We start from the raw sequence: 15646 nt of genomic DNA, 5'->3' as shown, positions 1-15646 counted from the left end.
TTCTAGAAGTTTTAGCCACTGCAATATGTTGAGAAATAAAGATGTAATTTGCATAAAGACATACAGATGGGAAGGGATGAAATAAAATAATAGACAAAGGACAAATATAAAAAGAAATACAATAAAAGGAAGAAAAATTTTAAATGAAGAAGTCATATAGATGACATGACTGTCTACATAGATTTAACTTTGGATGGTAAACACACAATGCAATATACAGATGATGTATTGTTGAATTATACACTTGAGACCTATATATTTTTATTAACCAATGTCACCCAATAAATTTAATAATAAATAAATAAGAAATTAAAGATCTAAATAAATAAGGAAATATACAAAAAAAAAATCCTAAGGAATGTTCAAAAATACTCCTAGAACTGAGTTTGAAATGTCACAGGTACAAGATCATCACACAAAAATTAGTCACATTTCTGTTTATCCACAATAAACATGAGAAACCCAAACTGCATAAAGAAGTTGTGGTACATATATACAATGGAATATTACTCAGCCGTAAGAAGAGATGAAATACTACCATTTGCAACGACATGCATGGACCTCAAGATAATCATGCTAAGTGAAATAAGCCAGACAGAAAAAGTTGAAAATCACATGATATCCCTTATATGTGGAATATCAACCTAAAAGCAACAAATGAGCAGGACAAACAAACAGAGACTCATGGACATGGACTACAGACTAGTGGTTACCAGAGGTCTATAGACTAGTGGTCCAGAGTGGGGTGGGGGAGGAAGGAGGAGTTAGACAGGGTAAAGGGGATCAAATATAGGGTTTAGGGGGAGGGTGAAGTAGGTAAAGGGGATCAAATATATGGTAACTGAAGGAAACTGGACTTTGGATGACAAACCCAATATACTATAGACTAGTGGTTACCAGTGGGGTGGGGGAGGAAGGAGGAGTTAGACAGGGTAAAGGGGATCAAATATAGGGTTTAGGGGGAGGGTGAAGTAGGTAAAGGGGATCAAATATATGGTAACTGAAGGAAACTGGACTTTGGATGACAAACACCCAATATACAGATGTCAAATGATAATGTACACCTGAAAATTATATAATTATATTAACCAATGTTACCCAATAAACTTAATTAAAATTTTTAAAAAAAGAAAAAGGGCACAGTAAGCATTCATAAAAGCTAACTCTTGTTATTAGAATGACCTTAAAATATTAGCTAGATCAATTGTCCATCCAAAATTATATGCTTGTCTCCAAAGTGTCATCTACTACAGATTTTAACAATATGGTGATTCAGGAAGCCCATTTCACCTTTAATCATTCTGTCTATTAAAAAATTATTCTTTTTACTGAGTTACAATCAGTCTCTCTATAGTTCTTTCTCATTAATCCTTTCTGTCTCCTTGAGGTTCTACAGAACATCTCTTCCAAATATTAGGTTCTTCAAATATATGAAAAGGGTTTCTGTCAAGTTTAATTTACCAAGACTATACATCTCCAGTTATTTTAGTTGTTTCTCCTAAAACTCAGTTTGTATCCCTTTCTCACTCTGGTAATTCTCTGTAGAAGAGAATATAAAGCATTTATTCAGAAATTAGCATGACTTCAGGCAGACAGATCAGGCCACTTACTCCCTAAACTCTCTATATTATGCTAGTGATGTGTGTTTTATGTTAGTCTGTATCTACCCAGTCTTGCTCTGGAACAGTTGTTTCTTTTAGATCTGGGACAGGCCCTTATATTTACCCTTTTTATGTTTAATCTCACATAGCTCTAGCCTCTCAAGATCTTCCTAGATATTTGTACTATAATTTAGAATGTTCACTGGCCCTACCAGCTTTATATCATCCACGCATACTTCTGATATCTTGATCCAAAACATTAATAAATATCCCACCAAGTTGAAATTGATACCATGAGTAATCCTGAACTCATTTACAGCAACTGAGTATTATTTTAGAAATTGAATTGCCTTCTCCTTGGAATTTCTTTCACTCTAATCACTATTTGTTCTTCAGTCTTCCATGGGGTGTCATTCTTCTTAGTGATAGAAGTTGGAAGCAGATGTTAAGTTGAGACATAAACATTTTTCTTTCTTTCTGTCAATGTTGTACTTTAAAACAAGCTGTGTATCTGTATTAGTCAGGATTCTCCAGAGAAACAGAGCCAACAGGATATGTACATATAAAGAGAAAGAGATGTCTTTTAATGAATCAGTTCACACACTTGAGGAGGCTTAGTAAGTCCAAAATCTGTAAGGTAGGCTGGTGGGTTGAAGACCCAGGGAAGGGCTGCAGTTCAAGTCCAAAAAGCTGTCAGCTGCAGAATTCTTTCTTGCTTGCAGGATGTCAGTCTTTGTTATATTAAGGCCTTCAACCTATTGGATGAGGTCCATCACCATTAAGGAAGGAAATCTGCTTGACTCAAGGTCCACCAATTTAAATGTTAATCTCCTCGAAAAATATCCCTATAGAAACATCCAGAATAATGTTTGACCAACTACCTGGGCACTGTAGTGCAGCCAAGTTGACATTTAAAACTAACCATGACAGTATCGCATTCTTTTTAATCTTTTTCTTGTAATAAAAATAGCTAAAAATTTAGCCTATATAAAGCCTGGATTTTTGTTTTAATAATTCATCCTTTTATAGTAAGTAGTCTGTTATATAAGACCATGATTAAGTGTGTATCTAAATGGTAAAATGTAACCAATGATAAAATATAACCAATTAATTTTTGTTACCATATGTAAGTACAGCATTTTAACACATGCCTCAAGTGTAATATTTCTTGTGTCCACATCACTAATCAGTTATTTTCTCTACCTAAAAATAAAAATCAAGGGTGGAACAAATTAGAATGCAGCTATGATTTTTAAGATGAGCTCTATAGTAAGTTTAAGAATGAAGATATAGCTTCAAGTATGAATGTATCTGTGTTCCTTAATTCATTCATCTATTTTAGAAATTTCCTTTTTTATATTTTAATTTTTAATTGACATTTAAATTTCAATGTTACTTCTTCAAATGATTTCACAAGACTGTCAAATCAAATATCTATATAGATAAGGAGTGTCTGAGCATTAAATTTCAGTTAAATATAATATTTGTGATAAAATTCTACTAGAATAAAAATAATGCCAACATATTGTCTATGGAAATTAGATTTTATTGAGCTAGTATTTTGATTCTATACTTTTATGAATCTAGATTTTTAAAAATGGGGTTTTCTTTCTTGATTAATCATTTATAATAAACAGAATTTATTAATTTAGAGACTTTAGGAGATTTTAAGACTTTTTTGACTCTTGCTAATAATTCCTTTTTTGTATGAAATTTTCTGTTCCTTTTTTGTCACACTTTTAAATTTTCTCTCTTTAGGTTTGGATGTGTGGAGGAGAAATGTTCGATGTCCCATGTTCTAGAGTCGGTCATATCTACAGGAAGTACGTCCCTTATAAAGTTCCATCTGGGACCAGCCTGGCAAGAGTGAGTAACTGGAGATCAGAATAAGTTGGACTCGATATGGCTTTTTGTAGGCAGAGTAAGCAGCCTCACACATGGTATGTTTCAGTCTGACAGAAACATCTAACTGATAAAAACTCCACCACTTGCCATTCCTTTTGGCTGACTTTGGTATATGGAGAGTTTCTGTGTTTCTGAGTTTTATTGCCATTCCTTAAGGAAGTGTTAACTATTATGCTAATTCTTGTTATTAATTGTTTCAAAGCACTTTCACATACATTCTATTTCATCTTCACCATTCCCTTCTGAGGTTGGTATTGTTATCTTTACCTTGTAAATGAGAAAACTGAGGCTTAGCAAGGTGGCTTATTCATGCTCATGTGAGAGATAGATAACAGAGGAGGAGATTAAGCCTATACCTTTGAAATGAAGGCCCAGTACTTTCCTCCCACATGGAATTTCATAGGGTGTAAGTCAGATAGAGATAGGGGTAAATAGAAGATGGGGGAAGGTGGATGTCCAAACTCTGCCTTCTTCTCCTTTGTAGCTAAGACCAGCTCTGCCTAAAGTTTTATGCCAGCCTCAAAGCTTCAAAATTGGCCAAGTCCAAGATTTTTTTTCATATATTGTTTTGAATAAACCCTTAGATCAAATGCAAGAATGATTTTCCCTTCAGCATTTTAGAATGTTTTTATACATGTTCGAGAGGACATAGTCACAATACCTTCTCAAAACAATCCTGACATTTTCTGTTTTCCATGCTACTTTCTTCATAGCTGAGTTAGTCTTATTCACTACAATGTGTACCTGCTACTGCTCTGATGCCAAATCTACATTAACAATATAATCTATTAAGTAGCTGTAGAAATATACTATTGAAGGAAAAAACTAATCACAAAATTGTAAAGTGATCAAAGAGCTGCATCTTGGGTAAGGAAATATGATTTAATTTAGTCAGAAGACTTAATACATATGAATCTGAAAACTCATTCAGGAAAACAACGAGAATTCACAAAAGGTAAATGATTGAACAGCTTTGAGCACATATCACAAATCAGCCAAGTGGATATCATAAATCATAGCAGTTAAAAATATCCCAAAGATAATGATGTTCTTTCTGTCACTTATCCCTTTCACTCGCTCGTATGTTCTCCAGCTTGTGCCCAAACTAAATTATTCATTTGCAAGATGGATGGTATGTGTGCTTTGTTTATAGTCCAAAGTAGAATAAAACTCAAGAGAAAAAGATGTCTGACCCAAGAGGGTTTATTTTCAAATAACAGTATTCGGATATTTTCAAAAAAGAAATTAGGTACTTTTTTTAAGGACTGTCAAATATAGGGAAACTGGGGCTGGAACATAAAATTTCCAGCAAAAAGTGAATATTCAGTTCATTCAAATGAAAAAAAAGTCCATAATTCTGAATTTTAATCTTTTCTACTTAAATTTTATTTAAGGACTCATTTTTTTTCCCCCTAAATGGCAAAAGCCATTAGAAAGCCATAAATATTGGAGCTCAAGTGTCACTCTAAGGAACATTTTATTTATAATTTTTTAAAATAAAAAATATATGAAAATGAAAAACAATTCTGATATTTTGTGGGAAAATCTCAACTACCAGCTATGCTCTACATTATTGCTAAATCATCAGAAATAATGCGAGACTTTAAAGATACCTCAAAGGTAGGGCCGTGTAGACTCAATCTTTCCAGCCTCACTGGGCAAAGATGGAGACTTGACTCCAAGGCTCGTTTTCTTATTTTACAAAGCTCATTCAATTTTTCAAAAATGTACACCTTTCATTTATGTACCTTTGTAAATTGAGGATTCTAGCACAATTCCAATACATGCAGATACACACACACACACACGTATGTGTGAATAGCCTTCGGTCCTCTAAACAACATACCAGTGTGTATTACAGAAATAAATTCAAATAATTAGTTACTCAGTACCTTCTATTTCTTTAGCAGTACAGTCTGGTTGGAAGAGAGAAGATATCCATACATAAAACCATTAGAGGACAAAACGAGACAATGAATAATTGTTCAAATGTATTATACAGATCTGGATAGGTAGAAAGAAGAGGAGGAGGAAGGATACCATAGCTGCTGAATTGAAAGAGGACCTTCAGCGATACCTAATTAAATGAACAAGGTTCACAGAATAGTGGTTGCCAAACTCATGACCAGTGACCAGAGCCAGTTCATAGCCCAGTTTTCACCCAGCCTCAGTGAACTGAGAAAAATAAGAATCCCAAAACTAATCTATTCAATTTAATAACATTTTTTAATGCAGTGATTATAGGCTTTTTTTCTGTTTTATGAGAGAATACAAACTATATTTTTTTTATTAATGCCCTACTTGGCAAAAAAAACTATTAACATCTTTATGTCAGTTCCCACAAAATGTAAAAATCTGAGACTCGGTGACTTACAATTCAGCTTCATCTGGGAATCAGAGTATTCACTCATCATGAATAAAACTAAATATTTTACTGAGTTGGCTGAGGGTCCAATATCAGTACTGGGCACAGTTGTGGTGACTTATTACCAGGAGCAAACAGTCAGCCCTGAGGGAAGAGTACTCATCCCTAGAGTTCTAGGGAAATTAGAAAGTTCCCAGGCCTGAAGTGACAGTCCTTCCTTTTGGGAAAGGACTGACTGTACTTTATCACAGAAGAGTGAGCAGCTACTTAGCGAAAGGCACACTGAGTCTTTGCACAGCCAGAGGTGGCTGAGTGGCAGATGGTTGGAAGACTCCCAGGAGACCCTTCATTCCCACAGGTTGCGGTGAAAGCCAAGCGCTCTGCCAAAGGAGCAGCAATTGCTGGCACCTCACAGACTTCTTTGCGCATGCTATTGTTTGGGAACAGTCAAAGCCATTGGACCTGAGACAAGTGGACCACGGACATCACAGAGGTGCAGAGCAGTCACCCCATGGCAAGCCACACCAACAGATTGTAGCAGAACAGCAGTCCCCATGGAAGCAACTTGGCCCATGGGAGTTTCCCCAGGAGGGTCCCATGTCAGCAGAGGACAGCCTTGCAGACTGTAAGTGGAGCAGTCTTGGAAGCTCACACCAGCTCCAAGGGGACAGCTGCATAGGAGAGGAAGCTGGAACCAGCCCTCACCCTAAGTCTGTAAGAAGCACCAGAGAATGCAAGTCAGGGGCTGTATCCTTCAGTATTTTGCCACTGACATAGTATTGATAACATTTTCTTTTCTAAAATTTTGTCTTGTATTTTATGGCAACCATTATCTAAGTTTCAGGATAAGAGCTATAAAACCAAAGAAATCAAACCCCCTGAGAACCTGATTCCATGATGGTCTATAATACTTGAAAATGTAACTCATTAACAGGGATAGAGGTTAAATGTCAAGCAAGTAGAGCTGAGATTGTGAACTGAGGCCTGTCTGTCCAAAGCTTAACCCTCCTGCCATATTGCCCCATGTGGGGTAGCTTAGAATAAACGGGAGCAGCTGAGGCAGTCATGGAAGGGGCTCCAGCATGAGCAAAGTTCCAGGTAGAAAGGAGCAGGCACAGAGAGTGACAAAAGATTGTGTTTGCAACCTCTGGGGTTAAACCAAGATTGGGCACTGGAGGCCGACTCTGGATCTTGTATGCAGACTAAGGTATATGCCTCTTTCTTACAGACCGCAGTGAGAGACTCATGGCTTTTGAACAGGAAGTGCCAGGATAAAAATAGAAGGGGTAAAATGTAAAGATCAACCGATAAGTAAACACTAAAGGGGAGAAAGACTAAAGAAAGTAACATTTGAATGCAAGAAGCATTTGTAAAGAAAATTTCCTAAAAGAATTTTATTGATTTGCCACACCATGCATGGAGAAAGAGGTCAAACGTGACTATGAGGTTTTCATCACAGTGTCTGAGAAAACAATATCAGAACCAAAATGGGTACGTGACAAAATGGAAAGAAGAAGCTGCTAAGACTGGTTTTAGATAAGGTGGGTTATAAGTGACAGCTTTACATGGGTTCGAGAAAGCTAGATCTGGGAGACAAAGACTTTCTGTCTAGAATTCTGAGAATAAAAAAACAAATTTTTCCAGATTTTCTTTACCAATAAATTCTCATTTCTGAAGAAAATATTTGTCATGCCACTCTGCTAGGCTCTGGATATATAAATGATGAACAAGATAAACATAAGCCTTAACTTCTCACAGCTAATGGCCCTGACTATGACAGAAAGATAGAATCCACATAGTCCAGCAATCAACATATGACAATCTGAACATCATGAACCTGAGAGAAAGGTTAAATAAAAATCAAACTCACTGTGAAATTAGACCTGTATCTTATATAGTTTACTTATTTATAAACTATTTATATAGATTATAATGTCATCATTGAGATTATGATTTACTAGATAACATATAGTATTATTTAATATATATAATGATATATGTTCTATATTAACAGGTTATCTTTAATGATCCTATAGGCTACACCACAATATATATAGAAGTTACAAATGGTTTTGACTTTTATATTTACTTAAGACTTCTTAAGAATAAGATGACCTTTGAAGTTTTCCTATGGTTATTGTATTTCATGGGTATGAAGGTTAAATCTGATATCTGAAGAGGAGAATGGTTGTTTTACCTCTGTCAGCTATGAAATTACTTCTTAACATATTTCCCAAGGTGCCTTTCTCCCAGTCATATCCCTGGTGGCATTCAGCCCCACTGACTCCATGGATCATCTCAGATTCTTGAAATTAGTGGGAGTGGAAGGAGGTGTAGAGAGGAGGAGGCAGAGCATTTCGATGTCAAAGCCAGACCACCCCAAGTTGATTAATGAGCACTTTCTCATTGTTCACTGTGAGTGTCGGCTACCCCAGTCTGAAGTAGCTGAAATGGAAGAATACAATATCTGATATATGCAGCTCTCCCTTATTTATGTCAGAAAAATAGAGCAATTGAGGAAAAGCATTAACAAGACCAAAATGACTAGTTTGATATCAGAAAATAAAATCACCAAGAAGGCTATAAAGTGTGGTGATGAATGGAAAATCTACACCCTACAAATTGACCTTTCTCCCCTGAAGACTGTAAATCAATTTGCTCTCGTAAAACCGCCTGGCAAATAAGAGCTGTGGCATAACAACCTTAGCCATCAATAGCACCCAGCTCTTCTTTCTGGGGCTCTTAAAACAATAGAGTTCAGATGCTTTATTTGAAACTATCATTGAGTTCAGGGACACAGTGGCCTATCATGGGCTTTCTCCCAAAAAGCAAGAAATGATCAATTCTTCCCCAAAGACAGCCTGCATAAATGGCTAGGACTTCTGTGCCGAAGCAATTCCTCTGAAAACAATAACTATTTCTAATTCTGCCTTACAATATAACAAAGATATGGGGGAAGAGGAAACTTTCCTCTACCCTTCAAGATTCTTTTGGCTGGTCTAATAATTAGATCTACATGACACAGATTAACAAGAGAAAATAACTATTTAATTATATATGTATGTATGAAGCGCCCCCCCACCCACATACTTGAGAGAGTCAGCGACCCCCACATACATAAGGGGTTCAGAGACAGAAAGGGCAAATGAGGTATACATGGCATTCAGAGCTTAGGATAAGGTAAGACATCTTAGGGCTTCAAAAGGGAGTCAGGTCATTCTCAGGATGAAAAGAAGAACAGACGTTCAGTAATTAAAAGTTTTCCCTGCCCTTTAGATGGGTCATAAAAAGTAATTTGGGGTGTTTACTCTTATTTTGGGCGAGTTCAAATTCTTTAAGGAAGAGGCAAAAGTTTCTCATGAGCTTGCAGTCTCAGTCGCCTGTAGCTCAGAATAATCCATGTGCCAAAGTGTCATATCTTGAGGAGGCCTGTCCTGAACCCCTTCAAAGGCAATAAGAGCTCTCCAGTACTTGAGGCAAGAACAAAAGAGGATTCACACACTGCAATCATGTTTTTGTTTCTCTCCCCTCTTGGCCATTTTTTAAAATATAATATCTTCTGTTTGAATGGAACTTTTTACTTAAGAAATTCAGGCATCTTCCATTAATATTTTATTATTCTTCGTGAGAGCCTCCCTAAAAAATCACGATGATGTGATGAGTCCATTGCATGTTTTGAAGCTAAAGGTCATCTCTAACCGCAACAAAGGTTTAGGATGGAAAAATTCTTCAATAGATATTTATCAAGCACCTACTATATGCCAGGCAGAAATGCATAGATCTCGCTATACATCCTAAGCCAAAAGCATTGGGCCTTTTGGATTAGATCAAGCCATCCCTTTGTAATAGAATGTCACCTCACCCAAGGATATTCCCCACATAGGAGATAAGTTTTGTGACACAACTCTGGCAGAGCACTCATACTGACCCTTTAATAATGTCCCTTTTTTGAACACTGGGTATTTTGTGTTCGTTTGGTATATGAGGAAAATAAAGCAAAGTGAAACTCTTCTCTCTGCCAAGGACCTAGAGAAAAGAGATGAAAGAAACATGAAACACAAATTTGTTTCCCACTGCTTGACCCTCATTTGTTCCCTTAATTTCTAACGCAGTGGTATCAGAATTTTTTAAAATGTCTCCATATATTATTTTGTCTGTTTAACAAATAACAGCAGAATCACACATTGTCTTTAAAATTTTTAAACAATATGGGGGTAAAAAGCATATAATTTTCATACCAAACATAGTGAAAAAGAAAGTAAAACAGCAAATTGCTGACTTGTTACTCGGAAGTATCATGAAAAAGTATGTAGCTTAAGACAACATCACTTTAAAACTTAGCAATTTCCCACAAAACTTCTCAAACTTACTTTTAGTTCGGTTTATTCCTATTTATTTGCTTCCCCTGCGCCCCTCCCCCCCCAAAAAAACCTCCCACAGATGCTGTCTTCTTCCAAACGTTAAAGGCTTTTGCTCAATTTAATTGTTTCAATATTCCTTAGAGCTTACCCAAGTTTCAGCTCAGCTATGATTTGTGAATCAATTAGCTGATGCTTCGTAGTATGCAAAACAGAGCTTTCAACTGAGTCAGGTAATTCCCAAGCTATGGGGACAGGCTTCAACACTTCTCTGGCTATATAGTGAGGACCAACATTTCACATTAGTGTTTTGTTAAGCCTATTGGAAAATTTTATAGAGTATATACAGTATTTAAATGGTGATCCAAGGTTCATATGATAATTAGTTGCCATGATTAGTCATTACTTTTACGTTGCCATTCTTAATGAAATTAAAATAGGATATTTTTTTTTCTTTCCTATGGTACCTTTTCCAGTCTGCTTGTGGTTACTTTCTCCCTCCCTAGAGCACCTTAGCACTTTATGTTGTTATTTAGCATTTATATAGCTTTCTTTTTTCAAAGCACTTTTGAGCAACAGACTGCATGGTGAGCTCTATTCGTGGGCTAGGGGAATTATAATTGCGTTTTTATCATTATCCCCTTTAAAAGTGAACATTTTCCTGCACTCGCGACCCCATTGGAGAAAGTTCTTTTTAGACAAAATAGGTCCCTGCTGCTACAAAATTAAGTTGCTGAAACATAAGCAAATTAAAATACTTTAGCATGTCATAATCTCAATAACCAAAATGCAGCTCTTCCAAGAGGGAGAAGTTCTGGTCGTTTTATAACTCTGCTTTACAGGACCCCAGTTGGATGATGAAGCCACAGGGGAACCTGGATAGGAAGGACTTGTTTTGGAGAATTAGCCCCTTGCCATGAGATGTGTAAATGCACAGTGACACTGTGCTTGAGGCCTCTGCTATTTCATTTCTATTCTAATCACCTTTGTTTCTAATAGTTTATTAGTTCTTGGCAAGAATTCCATTTTCGATCCAGACCAGGTATATATCTCCTTTTCAATGTTATTTAAGGTGGAGAAAACAGTTCCACTTGATAGTGATACTCTGTAATCTGAGAAATGGTCAAAAATCCAATGGCTTATGTATCATTATTCCTCAATAAAAACTTCTTAAAATTAGACTGATACGCATTTGTTAAATAAGATATGTAGTTAAATAATTGGGCTACATTTAATGCCATCAGAAACACTATCATAAATATCCAAAATATTCAACCAAAAATACAATAGAGATATAATTAAATTATATCAGAACAGCCAAGAACAGGTGACCACTTGCAAATAGCTCACACAGGCTTAAGGAAAAAGGGAGAGGAAATTGCCTGTCAAGGAAGCTTCTCCTTTTAGCACTGGATTAGCCATCCTCTCCTTTTGCTAAAGGCTTCCCGCTGACTTCAAAGAAGTCTTCAGATCAGAGAAGGGTGGCTAGGCACAATAATCATCGGTAGGTGGAGGCTCTCCTAAAGAGATTCTCTTTTGAGCTGTATCCATGATGACATTATCACATTATCAATGATAAGAGGGCTTTGGGGTGGGACTCCAGAGCTACTAAAGCACACTTAAACTTCAAAGAGGAGAAAAGAAATGCATTTAAATCAAAGCAGAATTTTTAAAGTCATGAGATAGTGATGCAGTTTCTTGCTGGAGGAGTGACTGACAAATAAGAAATTGTTTCTGTGTGAGATTGGCTTTGCTAGTTATCAGCAGTATCTGGAGGGGGAAATCACTGAGGGGAAAAAAAAAAGATAGCTCAGGAAAGAGAAATCTATTACTAATTCCACCATAATACAATAGCTTAATATTGACACAAGCACACAGGCCTGGGGATTGGGGTCACGCCAGTGCAAATGTGATGATTGCACCCTGCACAAAGAAACAGCAACATGCTACTAAGGTGAGATGGCCCAGATAATACATAAGGCATGGAACAGCCTTGTAGCCCGAGAAACAATCGACTCCCAAATAATATTCCGAGAAACTGAATAAAGATTGTATTTTTAAAGTAATCGAATGGTAGGATCTAAAATGTTGCTGACAAAAAACAATAGTAATTAGTGGGTAGATTGATGTGGTTTCACAAACCAGCAGGTATAATGAAACTATCTCTTTTCCTCATACTGTACAATAAAAACGATCAGTCAGAGCTGGAAATCTGTTCTTATGAACTGAAGTAGAAATGTGATTTAATGTCCCTAGTAAAATATCAATTCAAAGACCTGATGATTATTAGAATTAAGAAAAGATTTAGTGTTGAATAGTGCGGAGAAAAACAAGACTTGAATTCTAAAGACCGCTAATATAAAGCTGAATGTGTTAAGTGTGTTAATAAATACTTGAGCAACACAGAGAAGGCGAGATCAATACCAGTGTGGGTTGAATAGGGGAATATGTTGTGATATACAAGGAACCACAGATGGGTGACATAAAAATAGAGGATGTTATCAATGTCTCGTACACAGAAGGTGTTCAGAATAACAGTTTTTATTTCACTTATCATTCGAAAAGTATGAAGGTCTGCAGCTTTTAAAAACAGAGAAATAGAGAAATTCTTCATTGGCTTTCTACACCAAACATATATATGTATATATTTATATATATATATTCCTCAGCTCCAGTAGCTCTCTTTCGCAAACTGTTACATGACTTCCATGCTGGGTATAACCCCAGCAGGTAACCCCTGGATCCACCTTGAATGGAATCAGGCCTTCTCCCCCAAACTCCCTTGTCCATACTACACTCAGAGTCTGGATGGAACCCAGCCCAGATATGTGGAGACAGAAAACCTTTAACTACTTATTTTCAGACTGAGGTTAACAATAATCCCTAAATTGTCCTTTCTAGCCATGCTGAGCCCTCACCTCTAGCTAATAATTAGAGCTGCTGTTATCTTGAGCTATGTGGCTGCCTCCCTGCTTGCTTCACAGGTAGGAGGCCAGCAGGATCTCACCTGCTAGAAACAGAAAAGGAATTGGACTGCGTGTTTAGATTAACTGTGCGTAATAGCAGACTTCTCGGCAGAGAGCTTGAAACTTCTCTGGAATAATTTCCACAGAAGCAAAACATTCATTGTGTATTGGCAGTAGCATGAAGATACGCCAGCTTCTGCATATATAGTCAGGTAATGAATTCAAAAACATTCATGGGGCACATATTATATACATTTTATGTATATTGGAAATAGAGTTGCCCGATTGAGCCAAGAAAAATACAGGATGCCTTGTTAAATTTGAATTTCAGACAAACAAATAATTTTTTAGTATAAGTATGTCTAGTGTGTTAAAATAGCAACTGAGGCACAGATTACTGTATGTACTTCCTTCCAGTGAGGAATCTGAGGCCTGGAATGAATAAATTACTTGCTCAGTCTCAAAACTGATGAAATGGCTGAGCTTCCTACCCTGAACCCACACACTCTCCTGCCCCCAAGAAGTGTGCTTGTCTTCCTGCCATCGACCTTCTGCTTCCTTCACCCCATGGAGACATCTGCAGAGAAGAATGGCTACTCGGTGCTGCCCGTCGCCCACTTCATTGTGCAGTAAATTACTAAATTCTGCCTGGGATCCATGTCACATGTACAAAGTATCATCAGAACACAAGGACTTGAATTTCGCAATCCTGTGTTCTCTCTATAATAGGAAAAAATAAAGAATATCAGCTTGTTCATCCTCATTCTTCCAAGATGTCTGACTGTTCCTTGAAATGGTTTAAGCAATTTGATGTATAAGAGGGACTTCATTATCTACAGTTTCAACTCCTTTAGTTCTATGTGAAAAATAAAGAATTTATAATGAAATAACAGGAAGGATGAGAAAGTTGTTATAATTGTAAACTGAATTTTTAGTGGCTCAAATAAATTATTTATCTGATTGGCAATTGACCCCCACGCCAGAAGCAGAAAGTGTGCAAAGCCTTGGGCTAATTATATCACACCCCTTGCAGTTATGAAAACTCATATTGTTACGAAACCGCCAACCAAAGCTGCCTGAGGTGGTCTGATTTCGTTTTCTTTTTTTCAGTTTCTAGTGCAACTAAAATCACCTTTTGAATGCGTAGAACAATAAATGACTTTTTTTTTCTGCTGCACAGAACCTGAAGCGGGTGGCTGAGACCTGGATGGATGAATTCGCCGAGTACATTTACCAGCGACGCCCAGAGTACAGGCACCTCTCCACAGGGGACATCTCTGCCCAGAAGGAGTTGCGTAAACAGCTCAAGTGCAAGGACTTCAAGTGGTTCATGGCTGCAGTGGCCTGGGATGTGCCTAAGTTCTACCCGCCCGTGGAGCCCCCACCTGCTGCCTGGGGAGAGGTGAGGAGAGGCTGCGGGAACCCTGCTCTGACTTTAGCGTGTCCATCCCTCCCAGCCTCCGGAGGTGGGAGGGACCGCTAAAACCTTCCACTCCTTTGCCCAGCAGCCAAGTCATTTTAGCTTAAATCATCTCACCTAAATGTATGTTCAACCTCTTTTTAGACAATGCTAGGAGTGAGCATTCAGCCCTCAACCTTCACAGAACTCTTGGCCACTGTTGACACCCCAGATGGATTTTTTAAATATACCTGGAAAATATTTTTTTTTTAAATTAGTGAAATTACTATACAAGAGAATAAAAATACATGTCCTACTACTGTGTCAATAAGGGTGACCTGATGTTCATGATGAAATCCCTCATTGCCCTCCATGCATAGCCTGTTGCTGTTTGTACATGCAGGGACAGGCTGACAGAGGGGTCTGGCTGTTTTCCTAACTAGGGTGTGCTATGCAGAATCATGAGGAAGTGCATTTCCATAACACCCAGAATTGTGGCACGTGCAGGAGCCACGTCAATTTCTTAAATAAGCACTAACCTTTCCACCTCTGAACATGTCTTTATAAATTGACTTCATGATCTAAAGTGGGAAGAGGTGAAGAGCCCCAGCTCCCAAATTTAAATATCCATCTTTGACGTATAAAGGACTATTGTGCTGGTTCAGTTCCATTCAGTCCTGTTACTATAGCCTTTTTTCCATAGAGAAGAGTATGCTGAAGCAAGAACTGAAATTGGATGGGGTGGACTTATCCTAACCATTTAATCCGCTTTTAGCAGGAGGCTCTCACGGGAAAGTGCAGGCTGGGCGGGATGCTAGTCCCACCCCAGTTCTCAGGGCTTTCTGAAGCCAGGAGTTGACTGTCTCGCGCTATGGAGGACCTTTTGCATCATTGTCCTTGGTTTTGTGAGGTGGGGGAGGGCACGCACACCTTTGTCTGGTCAGTGTCAGTGGCTTGGCAGAGCTTCGAAAACAGGTCACTCCAGGGTGTTATAGGGGACACCAGGGTACTGAGGCAGCGTTCTTAGGTGAGCTGCCCCAATTTCTGTAGAA

At 37.7% G+C, this 15646-nt stretch overlaps 1 protein-coding gene across 1 annotated transcript in view; it reads left to right on the top strand.

Moving 5' to 3' along the window:
- The window catches only part of GALNTL6 (polypeptide N-acetylgalactosaminyltransferase like 6), an 888106-nt gene that overhangs the window by 821057 nt on the left and 51403 nt on the right, over nucleotides 1-15646 (top strand). Inside the window, exons 9-10 of the mRNA XM_006906317.2 lie at nucleotides 3360-3467; nucleotides 14376-14597. Coding sequence (XP_006906379.1) covers nucleotides 3360-3467; nucleotides 14376-14597 — 330 coding nt within the window. The remainder of the gene's footprint in view (nucleotides 1-3359; nucleotides 3468-14375; nucleotides 14598-15646) is intronic.

The sequence above is a fragment of the Pteropus alecto genome, unplaced genomic scaffold (assembly GCF_000325575.1).
Source record: "Pteropus alecto unplaced genomic scaffold, ASM32557v1 scaffold50, whole genome shotgun sequence".
NCBI lineage: Eukaryota > Metazoa > Chordata > Mammalia > Chiroptera > Pteropodidae > Pteropus > Pteropus alecto.
This window is presented reverse-complemented; position numbering and strand designations above follow the sequence as displayed.